General features: G+C 36.5%; 1 protein-coding gene across 3 annotated transcripts in view; it reads right to left on the reverse strand.

Moving 5' to 3' along the window:
• The window catches only part of LOC149802224 (dedicator of cytokinesis protein 4-like), a 365,588-nt gene that overhangs the window by 278,014 nt on the left and 72,687 nt on the right, over window positions 1-14,887 (reverse strand). For all 3 annotated transcript variants that reach the window (XM_089956651.1, XM_089956650.1, XM_089956649.1), the window contains exons 12-14: window positions 13,305-13,374; window positions 10,852-10,958; window positions 3,417-3,542 (exon numbers count right to left, since the gene is read on the reverse strand). In XM_089956651.1, the coding sequence (XP_089812777.1) occupies window positions 3,417-3,542; window positions 10,852-10,958; window positions 13,305-13,374 (303 nt within the window). The remainder of the gene's footprint in view (window positions 1-3,416; window positions 3,543-10,851; window positions 10,959-13,304; window positions 13,375-14,887) is intronic.

Raw genomic sequence — 14,887 nt, forward strand, 5'->3', positions numbered from 1 at the left:
ATTGAGAGTCTACTGTATTTAATCAATAGGTATAACAAATTCTTAATTGTAACAATTAAATATTTTGCCAGACTATTTCAGTCCTTCTCTGAATATTAGGATATATGACTATTTTGTTATTATTAAATATCCAGAATTGCTCTCTTCAAGAGCAAATTTTTTTCCCTTAAAAAGGTAAAATTCTAGTTAATTATCATAATCAGGGAGTCAGGTAACAATACACATTCTGAAAGGTTTTATTATTTTAATACCTGCATTTTTTCTTTTCATAAGTTAGTGTTTTAAATAATCACTACAAGTGCTGGATATTTTTTTTTTTGCCTTACAGAAATTATAAAAGTCAATAATTATAATACTGTACTAAGCTGACTTTAATCTGTAAATGAATCTTTAATTACTTACTCGATATATCTGATATACACTAGTCTTCATAATAAAGCTGTGCACAATCATTATCTAAATATTTCACGTTCCAAATTTCACAAGTCACGAATCGTGGAATCCTTTACAATGTTAATGCAAAAATTTTAGTTGTGATGAATACCAATCATCAGAAATTACTTTAATCTAGAAACATCTATAAAAAATGTATATAGAACACTTTTAGCATTATCTGAAAGACACTGAATCTTAAAAAAACATACAAAAGTGAACTTGCTTATATGATGAGTGCAACTGCAAACTGCACAGACCCAGATCTGGCAGCACATAATGGGCTGTCAGATCTTGGTCTGTGCAGTTTGTAAGGAGTAATCAGTACAACATACAATGTTGACTCGGACTGCAGGAGTTTTATGCTATCACTATCTTTGTTGATTGAAGTCTGACTCGACTTAAAATTTAGTAAAAGCATAACTAAAAAGATTATGGCGAGAAGCTGTATTTTCTCATGTATGTCATGCACCTAACTACAAAAAGCATTAAAAAAGTACAGATGCATTTGCTAAAGAAGATTTGATTTCTAGCTTTTGGGGGTGTAATGCCATTTATCAGTACTTGACAGACTATATATGGCAGAGTAGAGGAAGAACCTGGGAAGAACCACTGATGCATGAGAAGATATTGGCAAGTTTTCTCACCTACTGTACCACTGATGGCCAAGCTGAGACTCAAACCCACAAAGAGTGAGGAGAGATTTCAAAGGTCTGTAAAGGCAAGTGCCCTAGACCACTCAGCCACCGGGGACCCCTACTGATGATCTGACTATGCCTTTCACAGTTGGGTGTATATGTTATTATACTGTATATATTCATGTTTAAGTTGAGCTCCAATGCAAATAAAATAAACCCCAATGTCACATCACATATTGCACCAGCAGACTGGGGTCTATGTTGTTTTTCTACTGATTGGTCACATCACAATGCATAGACCCAGACCTGATAGCACATTATGTGATGGCAGATCTGGGTCTTTGTAGTCTGCAGTTGGATCCAAGTCATAATTGAGTATATAGAGTAAACAAGTAAACTGCATTTGTTTTAATACATTATAAGGACACAGTCTTGTTGGGATATTCATAAATATAAGGTTCCCTCACTTCTAATATTGTTCAATTTTATTGCACCCATGAACAGTGCTACAAAGAGGGAATACTGTATGTATAATAATTTTCCACTGTGCAACAAGATATTTTTAAAAGAACATCAAAGGGCAAATATGGTAGAAATAATGCTGGCACTTTTCATTCAAGAGTGAGGTTAAGATAGAAATTCATAATAATTTGTTTACTATCATTATACAATGTACAGAAATTACCCTGATTAAGACTGAACTCTGAATATTGAGCTCTTAAGATGAATTAGATTTTAATTAGGTTCAGTAAATGAGTGATACATTTTTCAATAGGTTCAGTAAACAAGTGATACATTTTTATTAGGTTAAGTAAATGAGTGATACATTTTTTAATAGGTTCAGTAAATGAGTGATACATTTTTATTAGGTTCAGTAAATGGATGATACATTTTTTAATAGGTTCAGTAAATGAGTGATACATTTTTTTAGCTTCAGTAAATAAGTGATACATTTTGTATTAGGTCCAGTAAATGAGTGATACATTTTTATATTAGGTTCAGTATTTGAGTGATACATTTTTAATTTGGTTTAGTAAATGAGTGATACATGCCTGAGCAGAATACCTGAACTTCTGTGTTACAAATGCTAGTAATATCTGGCTAATGTATCCCATGGTATCTGATACATCCCATATATCTTGCTTTTACAGTACACCCAATAACTGATAATGATACATGTCTATATGCAAGTATACCTCCAGGATGTATCTAGGAATCATTGGAACAACTAATTTAGTGAAGGTCTATGTGTCTAATGCAAAGAATGTCACAAGGACATACAATTTAATCCTTATACTATATTTAATGAATGATACATATCAATGCATCTTCACTTTTTATGAACAAGGAAATGAATCCTACACAATAATGTATATAATATATAACATGTGTCACATGATGTGTTGGATTTTTAAAGTAGCTTTAACGATTTCAGTAATCTTCAGTGTGACAGTTTATAGTGATGTCTAGACTGGAGCATCATGCCACAGACATACAACACCATGTCCCACCCAGACATATCCGAACACCAGGCTGACCAGTCCTAACACTAACCTCTTAATGCTGAGTGCCAAGCAAGACAGCTGCCTGTACCATTTTTATATGTCTTTGGTATGACTTGACCTGGGTTCAAACCTGCAACCTCCTGCATCCAAAGTGATGCTCTAACCACTTAGGCCACCAGAGCAGTCTCAAATGATACATTAATATGTATCATGTGATGCATAACATGTGATGTATGAAAAATAATAATGTATCATATGATATGATACAGAAACCACATGTGTTTTGTTCTGGGTTGGCAGAAAGAATGAGTTTGATATGGTGCAGGGATACATTGATGCAGGCAGGCCAAGATATCTTTATAACATATATCAAACAAGTTTTTTCCACCATCTCTTATAAAACACAAATCTGGCTGTGTTTTTATTACACATCCCTGTTTTATGCTTTTTAAACATTTGCAGCTTTTATGTATGACTGAAATTCAAAATGTACTGGGATTTATAAAAGTTCAATTCACTGTGCCTAAAAATATCTTTGTGAAGATGTCAAAGAAGACACATAAGTAGTTTGAATCTGGTTGTGATATTGAAATACAGACTGAACAGCTATATTGAAATGCCAAATGAAGCATATAAGATTAAATTGGTATATAATAAGTATCCATGTATCTTAACGTCTTGTGGACAAGGAAATATATCATAAACATAATAATGTATATGATACAAAAAGAGTCTCATATGATGTATATAAATGCATCAAGACCTCCATAGTAAATATTAATGCATGAGATAAATCCATTTATCTGTTATTCATACCACCAGGTAGCTATAGACATCTTACCTGGAGTGATAATGTCAGTGAATCCAAACTTCTGAATCTGTGTAACTCCCTTGCTAAATACTACAGGGTTATCCTTCCTCACTCTATTCAGATCTCCCTTCATCAGCTGAATTGATATGGACAGACCTTGAATGGAAAAAAAGGGCTTTTCTATCATACTATTTCTAAACGAGTTAAGACACACAATTTTGTTACGTTACATGTTTTCAAGTAGTGCACCTTAATCATACTGACTGAAAATCATTCTTGTTGAACATATATCTATTTTTTTAATGTAACTTGTAATGATAATTTGTTTCTCAAACTAATTAATGAAGATTAACAATTATAACTGGCATTTTGATGCAAAGTACTACCATACTTTATGTGATGATAAACCCATTCCTAATTATAAGGACTCCCCATCCCCTTTAAAAACTTTGACAATCTTCCTTCTGCTCTAACAAATTTAACAAGCATACTCACTCTCTATGTGTCTGTCTGTCTGTTTCTCTCAGAATTTCATTATATCTCATTCCAATATAATATTACTGTCAGCAGTTGTTGTGTTGTTGTGGGATTTAACGCCATTTTGCAGCACACGATAGGCTATACATGGCGGCCAGTATTAATGGTGGAGGAAGAACCCGAGAAAACCCCGGAAAGAACCACCGACCCACGAGAAGCTACTGGCAAGCTTTCTCACATACCCACATTGGCTGAATCTTAGACTCGAACCGCCGCAGACAGAGGTGAGATGGCAGTGGTCCGTAACGAAGAGCGCTTTAGACCACTCGGCCACTCGGGGCCCCTACTGTCAGCATGTTTAATGACTCTCATGAATTGCTAACAATAAAAGATGACTTATTTGTTATCACACGATACATTGGCATACTGGGATCTAAGCTGTCACATGATGCATTGGCATATAAGGGTCTATGCTATCACATATCACATTATGCACTGACATACAGGGGTCTATGCTATCAAATGGTGCATTGGCATATCGGGGTCTATACTGTCACATGATGCATTGGCATATTTGTGTCTAAGCCATCACATTATGCATTGGCATATAAAGATCTATGCTATGACATATCACATGATGCACTGGCATATTAGGGTCTATGCTGTCACGTCATGCATTGGCATATTAGGGTCTATGCTGTCACGTCATGCATTGGCATATTAGGGTCTAAGCTGTCACGTCATGCATTGACATATTAGGGTATATGCTATCACATATTGCATGATGCATTGGCATATAAAGATCTATGCTACGACATATCACATGATGTACTGGCATATTAAGGTCTATGCTGTCATGTCATGCATTGGCATATTAGGGTCTATGCTGTCACATCATGCATTGGCATATTAGGGTCTATGCTGTCAAGTCATGCATTGGCATATTAGGGTCTATGCTGTCACATCATGCATTGGCATATTAGGGTCTATGCTGTCACATGATGAAATTTGGCATAGAGGGGATAATGCTGCTATGTGATGCATTGGCATGCTGGGGTCTATGCTGTCATGTCATGCATTGGCATATTAGGGTCATTGCTGTCACATCATGCATTGGCATATTAGGGTCTATGCTGTCACATCATGCATTGGCATATTAGGGTCTAAGCTGTCACATGATGAAATTTGGCATAGAGGGGATAATGCTGCTATGTGATGCATTGGCATGCTGGGGTCTATGTTGTCACATGATACATTGGCATATAGGGGTCTATGCTGTTGTGTGATGCATTGGCATATTGAGGTCTATACTATCACATAATGCATTGGCATATAAGTCTATGCTGTTGATTGATTGATTGATTGGTTGCAGTTTTATGGCATACCAGCACTGTAAGGCTATATAGGTCCACAAAAAATGTTGTGTGGTAAATGATTTATGTAGGAAAAGTGGATCATTATCATGGAGATAAAAAGACAAAAACAGAATGATGAGATGATCAGGATAATAAATGATGGTTCCCAATCAATGGGAAATACAAATGGTTTATATTAAGAGTAACTAGACAATAAAAGATTATTTAGGGTGACTGACAGTGCACATGTTGGTTAAAAATACAACATGAAAATAGACCACACATATGCCATAATTTTGAATAAATGTTAACTTCCTTCAAAAAAAATTTTAAAATGAAAAAACACAGAGCTCCGTAATGTGATGAACAGTGTAGTAATGAAAGTGTGAGGTTGAAGATCAAAACAGTTACCTATTAGAAAGTGCATCATGATAAAGGGTTCACTGCATGAAACGTACTCTGGTTGATCTTCAACCATTTATACATAGGAGTGAGTTATATAAGTTTGACCAATTCTAATTCATACAATGACTACCTCATCCTTATGGGTGGTTCTGTAGGAGGGAGGACATCCTAAAGAGATATGGACCACATGGAACTTGTTATTGACGGCATCATTCCATAATGCCATGCACATACTAATAAGGATTTGTATACCAAGTTTAAAATCAGTGCATGGTATTTGAGTGTCATATGGCTGTATAGATAGGGCAGCATGGTCTGCTCTATCATTACTTTTAGTACCAACATTGCTGCATGGTAACCAACAGTAAATTGTATTGTGAGAGGCACACAGCTTGACAATTTTACTCAGAATAGTGGTTAATAATGGATTTTCTAACTTCCTATTGCTGAGATACTTTCTGTACAGATACTGAGTTGGAAAAGATGTTATACAATATTTCTGGTTTCAAACTGTCCTGATTTTCCTCCAACTTAGGTAGTAATGAAACCTGTATCCTAAGGCGATCTCAAAAGAAAAGGCATCCTTGTAAGGTCTCTAGTTCACTAGAAATAAGAATAGTAGGTTCTACATATGAAACCTTCACAGAAGAACAAAGTCTGTTGCTATATTTAGAGTGCCCGGGACAGTATGGTAGAGACGAGCAGACAATAATGTTTTATCATCCAGTCTTGCTAAGAGATCAAGTATTTATGAGATTCTGTCTAAAGAACGACCATTCCTTGATAGGTGAGAAAAGTCCTCCACATGTAAACTAAATTCTGAAAAGGGATAAAATTTTACATTTCCTGATTTGGGATCAAACCTAATTGAGTCATTGTCTCCCAACATAAAAAGGCACACCTAATGATGTTATGCATTTACAAGTCATCAAAGAACTGAAGGATGGGAACTCCTAATAACTTTAAATGAACACCCATTATATCCATAGCTCTGATGAAAGCTGTGGAAGCAGAAACTTGACTAAAAGGAACAGCCCAAAATTGAAAGCTCTCCTGTCACAAACAACACTGCAGAAATTTCATCTTGGCTGTGAAGATGGGGATGTGAAAATATGCGTCCTGGAGATTTATGGAGACCAGCCAGTCTTCCTTTTTTTATATTTTTGCCTAACAGCATTCTTAACATACGCAGCTGTCTCCATCTTGACGTGATCTTCAGAAGGGATTAATTGTTTAAATGAAAAAGGTCAATGAGAAGTAAAAACTTTCCCTCTCTCTTTCAAACAAAGAAAATCCCGTACTTCTTGTGTTCTTCATTCTCTCTACTGTGACCTTCCTCTGCAGGCAGCACATATGTTCCCCTCAGAGATATCATTTACGACTAGTGGCACTGAATAAGAATCACTAAAGAGGTGAAGGGTCCTTGAAGTAAAAGCCAGATTGTGGAAAGGACCCATGCATCATCTGTAGCGATTTGACCAAGCCTCTGAAACAAGAGTCTCTTGAAGTGATTGACATCTAGTGTCAAATAAGAATTTCCAGGAATTAGATTATAAGACCATTTCTTCTTTGTACCTACTTAGCGGTGAAACCATCTCTGATATTCCTGAGCAATAAGATTTTAAAATTAGCCACTATGACAGCCATGATAGCTGTATGATCAGCACCATTTTCATTGAGGAAAAACTAAACACCATTAGAAGACTCTTGGTGTTCATATGACCATCCATTCCAGAGAAACAAGATTTTCAGCGTTTATTGTGGGAGTCAGATTGGCAATAGTTTCACTCACATCCCAATTAGTCTTCTGGGGAAAACCCCATGATAGTATTATCTTCCATTTAGATGGACTACCAATAAAAAAAATTCAAGATAGATGCATTAATGGCAACACTGGATGTCAGACTGGCACCATTTTCACGTACTAATTTGGCAGCAGCTTAAATCTTCTGGTGAAAAACCTCTGTTAATTTTCAAGATGTGGCAACAATATTGGATATCACATTGGTAGCTAGATACCAAAGAAGTGTTCCAGTGAAAACCACATGATGATATGATATTCTGCTCATCAGGAGTAGAAATAAAGAAAAACATTAAATATGGCTGCTATGGTGGCCATGCTGGATGTCTATCAGCACCATTATCATTTAGGAACAGATAGGCAGAGAAGTCTTAAGGTGAAAACATCATGTTTATGTGACTTTCTCATAAGGAGGAACATTTTCAATATGGCTGCCATGGTGGCCATACTGGATATCAGATTGGCACTATTTTCATTTAGGACCAACAAGTGTGTGTGTGTGTGTGTGTGATTTGGATTTTTAACGTAGCTTTAATATTTTTCCAGTCATATTGCTACGATGTCTGCAGTGTGGCAGTTTATAGTTATGTCTAGCACTGAGGCATCTTGCTGCAGACCCAGTCACATTATCCTGAAACCAGGCCAACCAGTCCTAACAGTCTTAATGCTGAACATTACTTGGTGTGACTCAACCGGGGCATCAAACCCATGACTTTCCGCATCAGAGACAGATGCTCTAACCACTAGGCCACCGAGCGGTAGGACCAACTAGACATCATAAGAAGTCTTTCAGTGAAAACATCATGTTGATATGACCATCCATTCAGGAGGAGTAGCAATAAGAAGATTCAGGAGTAGTAGTAACAAGATTTTCAAGATGGCTGCTGTGGCAGCTATATTGGATGTCTGAGCAGCTACATTTTCATTCAGGACCATCTAGATCATGGGATGAATGTGCATGTAAAAGTTCATGGCAATACTCTGTGGAGTTTTGGAGGAGTGATAACAATCTTGTGCAAAATGACAAATGAATGTAAAATAACAGTCAACAGGCCATCCTGTAAGCACTTGTGGTCTATAAATAGTAGTGCTAAAACCTTAATCTTGCACCTAACGGCTGCAACCCACCTGTGATAAAGCAGCTCTGTAGACATTGCCACAGACATAAAAAATGCATGTCTTAGCCACAGCCTTTATCAGTACAGTAGAACCTGTCTTGAAAGATCATCCCTTCTGCCAAGAAATAATGGTCTCTCAAGACAGGTGGTCTCTCATAACAGGTCATAACACTATATAATCAATAAATCTGTGCATGAAGATTCTGGTGTCTCAAAACAGATGGTTTCTCTTAGCAGTGGCCTCTCAAGACAGGTTTTACTGTATCTGCAAAGGCCACCTAAGACAAAAAATCCTCCTTCAACAGATTGGGACGCAAGACAATGCTAGCTATTGTGACTATGCCTTCAGTTCCAATGCCTGTAAAGTCTTGATGGGCATTCAGGTCCCGTTTTCTGCCAAAATCCCCACCTGGAGAAACATGACTAGAAATGGAGAAATGGATTCACAATTCCCTTTCAAAAATGAAAGCAGCAGGTGGTGGTGCCCCTCCCCATCTGTCTAGAACAAGGCCAGAGGAGGGAGGGAAGATTTTAGGGCATGCTCAGTCTGCTGATCCATGGAACCATGGTAAAGCCATCCATGGTGGCAAGGTCAAAAATGGAGACATGGCCACCAAGTTGTGGGACTCCCCAAACTCCAAAGGGGTTGAATGGAACATCAGATTGGATGGGCTATCGGTCCAGTCCATTCCCTCAGTCTGGTTCTCATGACTCAAAGTCCAAAGTCCATTCCCCATAGGGATTGAGTGAAACATACAGAAAAGGTGTTCAATGAACTGATCCCTTCCTCTAGACTGGTGGTTAAAACTTGGTACACAGTCAGAAGACCACTGTCCAACACCTGGTGCATGCTGATTGGCACTAGTAGGTCCATGTTTGGTGCCTAGCATTCAGTGCTCAACGTTGTGACCTGAGACCAAAAATAAACAGAAGACCAGCACCATATGCCATATTAGGTGACTGGCACCAGGTGCCCAGTGCCCGGAGACAGAGATGCCCATTGCCAACCATGGAAACTGGAGACAAGAGGGTAAAAAAGGATCATGATTCTATTGAAAAATTAGGGACGCTTACCGCAGCTGAGAAAGTGGAATGATAAAATCATTTTAAAACATTACAAAACTGCCTATCTACAGTTATATAACACTATGGTACAAAGTTCTTTGTATCTGTTTTAATTGTCCTTCAAACTGCTTCTAGATCTTTTCAGCTTTGCCAGAAGTTCCTTTTCCAATAATATTTCATGGTCTGACATTTTAAAGTCAAATGCACACACAAAATTTTATAGAAATAAACATTAATGTTGTAGAAATCTAATGAAAAGAATAAAATGACTACAGTATATCATGAAGAAAACACAATCAGGCAAAATAAAGCATTCTGTATAATGGCACAAAAATGATCATGTGACACAAATTACCAGAAAAGACTGGGAAGGACTGACACAGACTGTTCTGATTATTATAGCATGTTATATGTTGGAAACTGATCTTATTTCAAAAATTAACAGAAAAGACTAAAATGGACCGAAAACACTCTCAAAACTGATAATACATTACAAATTACCAGAGAAGATTTGAAAGAATCGAAAGTATTCTCATATGGCTTCAACTTCCAAAAATTTATTTTTACATGTCTTATTTTTGCTGAATCGTCATGATGTCCAAAAATGATAAATGCTGTATTACATTAATGTCAAATTCTTCTTTCAAAATTTATAAAGTGCTATTGATTTGTCCTTTTCCTCATGCAACATGTTTTTAAGTTTTAAATAATCCCTCTCCTCTACCATTTTTCAGACATATAACATCCATGATTCCAATCAATAAAGCTCATTTCTCTTAATATCTGAGGCCATTTTTTAAAACTGAGACTAGTCTGCTAAGTATGTGTGTATCAAAACATAATGAACCTGTGACACATGGTTTTGTCTTCAAGAAACCCATCTGTTTTTGTGGAAATGTTTCAAGTAAAGTTACTATAAATACAAAAATAAGGCAATCAGACAGAGGTCCAATGATGGATAAATGTGCAGCAACCATTAGTCAAACAACACAAGACTCAAATGGTAATCATTATTTTGTATCTTGCTCACTTCTGATATCTTTGATCTCAGTTTGGAAACATGTTTTTTTTTATAAAAAATTTACGGGTACCAGAATGCCCATTTTATTACCCAGGTTATTATCAACGGGCAGGTACCCAAGTAGCCGTGTAGCCATTGGCAGCTTTATTGCTTAATAAGTTCTTAAAGCATCAAAAAAACCTACACTAAAAGACAGAATTTGACATTTGATTTAGATCCTTACCTGGCCCTAATTTGTCCTTCGTACTAGTGCCAAGTGTTCCTGTTTGCAACCTTCTGATCAAATGCTCATGTAGACTTGAAAAGGAAGATTCTGCATTGTCTGTGCAGCTAAATATTAAAATACAAAAGGTAAAGCTTTAAGACAGCAAATAGTGCCTGCATATACTGTATATACTCTAATGTAAATCATGTCCTACTACCAACAACATAGACTTGATCTGTCATAGCATAATGTGCTAGCAGATCAGGATCTGTGTTGTTTGTTCTGCTGATTACTCCAAACAAACAGCACAGCTACTGGCACATTAAGTGAAAGCAGATCAAGGTCTCTGCAGTCTGCAGTTTGAGTCTAGATATTTTTCAATATGGTGATGCAATACTACTCAGGATATATGCATATATATCAAGTTTCATGACGGTATAAGCAATAGTGCCCAAGAAACTAATCTAAACATAAATTTGTACACTTTTAATGTTTATGCTGCTGAAGCCAACTGATATTCTAGGTCTCCTGTACATCTGGACAGGGACACTAACAAGAGCACACAATCTGGACATAACTTACCGTACTTAGCTGTTCATAAAGTTCACGATGCAAAGTGTGAGGGCCAATGGCAAAGAGAGCTAATGGGCAATTCTAAAAGATATCAAGCAATCTGATAGTCTGTGCTTCCATCCCATTAAACAGCAGCATGTAATTTCTTCTTCACATTCTTAGATCAACAGCAACAATAGTTTGTGCCCACAAACCTATGTGGCTGCAGGTGAAAACAATAAACAATAATTAAAACTCTGTGACACACACAATTTAAAAAAATCACTGAAGAAGAAAATGTTACTAGCCTCTACTTTATTTGCATTGAAAATCAAGAGTTAACACCTCAATGGTGGCCAAATTCAGTGTCAACATTTGTGATGACACCTTCCATGCAATTTGAGTTGCTCTGCTTCAAGCATTCAGTACAGAAGATTTGGAAACATATTGCCTAAAGTTTCAGTTAGAAGAGATGAATTTGTGTTGCTGTTGTTGCTATTGTTGTTGGTTAAGGTGGCCATGTCATTCCCAAATTTTACTAGAAAAGATTTGTTTTCTAAAATAAAATTCCCCTCCCCCATCCCACCTGGACAATTAATGGTACTCTGCAACACCAGTTCTGGACTAAAGGAAAGGAAAATAAAAAAAGGAAAATTTCCAAGGTCATCAGCTAAGAATTTGTGTGAATACTTGTGTTAATATATTTTGGAATCCAAATGTCATTGTGAATGGTGATATCTTTAATGTTTGGAAACCATTTGTCAGTATGAATGGTGACATCTTTAATGTTTATAACAGCGTAAAGGTAGCAATACCAGTTATGGAAAAAACTGTCTACCAAGGACATATGGGACCAATTAAAATTGTCATTTATGTGTTTGATGTACTTTACACAGTGGTTTAAAAGATCATAGATACAAGAGAAGAGACATATTAATGTTGTCCGTTTGGAGTACGTCACAATGATGCTTTCACCTGCTTGAGTAGGTTTCAATGTAATTGGACTTTATATTGTTCACCTGGCCTGCCTTGACTTGTATGTATTAGATAGATTTAATTTGTAAGTTTAATAATGAAAGGCATGCTGCAAGAATGCTTGATGTGAAAGTCAGTCACAGGATGCTTGATGTGAAAGTCAGTCACAGGATGCTTGATCTGAAAGTCAGTCACAGGATGCTTGATCTGAAAGTCAATCACAGGATGCTTGATGTGAAAGTCAGTCACAGGATGCTTGATGTGAAAGTCAGTCACAGGATGCTTGATGTGAAAGTCAGTCACAGAATGCTTGATGTGAAAGTCAGTCACAGGATGCTTGATGTGAAAGTCAGTCACAGGATGCTTGATGTGAAAGTCAGTCACAGGATGCTTGATCTGAAAGTCAATCACAGGATGCTTGATGTGAAAGTCAGTCACAGGATGCTTGATGTGAGAGTCAGTCACAGGATGCTTGATCTGAAAGTCAATCACAGGATGCTTGATGTGAAAGTCAGTCACAGGATGCTTGATGTGAAAGTCAGTCACAGGATGCTTGATGTGAAATGCAGCCAAAATTAGTCCAGAAAAATTGTCACAGTCATAGATTTTGCCTGATCTGTCAATGTTTCAGAACTTGCAACAAATATTTTATTATTCCAGTGATAGAAGCCACATTGTGGGACCAATCCACACTATTTGTATGCTGTATGCCTGGGTGCCCTTTTTAAGATTGGGTTCAAAATGGAAGTCATTTATACTCTTGATTTTTTTATAACAATAATAGCAATTTTGAATAGGAATAAGCATCAACTGCATGAAAAATGATTATGCCTTTATACTGGGATGCTTTCTGTGAAATTTAATATATACTGGTTGATACAGATCAATAACACAAGTTTACTGTGTTTGGTGCATGGATAATAAAAAGTGAATCAAAAGCTTACCTTTGAACCTTTATTTGATAATCATATTCACGGATTTGTTCTGGAAGCTTGGACAAATTTAAGTAGACAACTGAAAAGATACAGATTTTGTTCAGTTTTAGTTTTGACTATCACTGCTATTCCATTTAATGAATTATAAAAATGTACAAAGACTTTAAAAAAACATTACAGCAAAGCATGCTAATGTATAACAAACAGGCTATTGAATCTGTACTGAAGGCTGTTCCATTAAATATATATGCGACCCAGGGAAGGCACTTTTAAAGTGGGGTACTCACCCATAGATGCAATTTTCAATTTTCTTATCATTTTAATATGAACTCTGTGAAATCAAAGTACCCTGGCATACATTTTTTAAAAGTCGCCTTCCCTGGGTACCATGTATATTTAAATGGAACAGCCCTGAAAGATATTCCTGTGGACTCACTATTTCAGTTGACCTACTCTCAAGCTTGTTTGCCACTGTTTAAGAATTCATCCACATTAACATTTTTCAGTACAATTCAAAACCCCATAAGTACTGAACATCAGTTAGTTCTTACCAACCAGTTCCTTATTTAGTTATCAGTACTGTACCAACTGGGGCATTGGTTGGCAAAGTGGTCTAAAGTGCTTGCAATTACACATCTTACCTCTGTTAGTGTGGGTTCAAGTCTCAGGTGAGTACATAAGAAAGCTTGCCAGTAGCTTCCCATGGGTCAGTAGTTCTTTCCAGGGTTTTTCCCAGGTTCTTCCTCCATTAGTGATACTGGCCACCATGTTTAGCCTATCGCGTTTTGAAAAATGGCATTAAATCTCGTAACAACAACAACAAAAATCTTACCAACCAGTTTCTTAATCAATCAACAAGTGTCTTACCAAATACTTATTTAGTAACCACTGTTAACATCCATGGAACTCTGTTCATGTTGCAAATATTGTTGCAGTTGCTAATAAGAATATTAAATTACTGAACAATACTGATTTTATGTTAAATTTTCACTCACCCATGGCCTTATTTACAGAAGTTTATCAATATGGCTGTCATAAATGATATACACACACACACATTAAATATACTTGTGACTTTGAATTGCCAAGAATCATGACAGACTTGCATGCTTCTATACCAAGATACAATAATAATATATTCTGTTATATGGCTTCTCATTTTCAAACTGCCAATTGTCTGCACGGGGTCATCTGATGTTCAGCCTAAGTCTCTGATGTCATTCCGCCTATGATGTCATAGATGGGGCAACATCAGGACTTGCATAACTGGCAGTTAAACTAGAGTGTTCTGTTAAGAATATGCAATCACACTCAAGATTATATCATGAATCATTTATAACGGATAGAAAAGCTCATTTTTGGTAAAAAGCTCATTAGAGCTTCCAATGAATTGTTGTCTGAATTCATGGCAACTTGAAATAAATCTTATCTAATGTATATGTTCAAGTATTCTTTTGTTCACACATCTGCTGTCTCCATCTACCCCACAGTAGGGTTATGAAGGAAAAAAACAAATAAAATTATTTCCTATTTAAATGATTTATTAATATAATTTATATTTTTCCAGTCATTTCAATTCAGACTAGCACATT

The sequence above is a fragment of the Sinohyriopsis cumingii genome, chromosome 4 (genome assembly GCF_028554795.1).
Source record: "Sinohyriopsis cumingii isolate HCF-2022 chromosome 4, ASM2855479v2, whole genome shotgun sequence".
In the NCBI taxonomy this organism is placed as follows: domain Eukaryota; kingdom Metazoa; phylum Mollusca; class Bivalvia; order Unionida; family Unionidae; genus Sinohyriopsis; species Sinohyriopsis cumingii.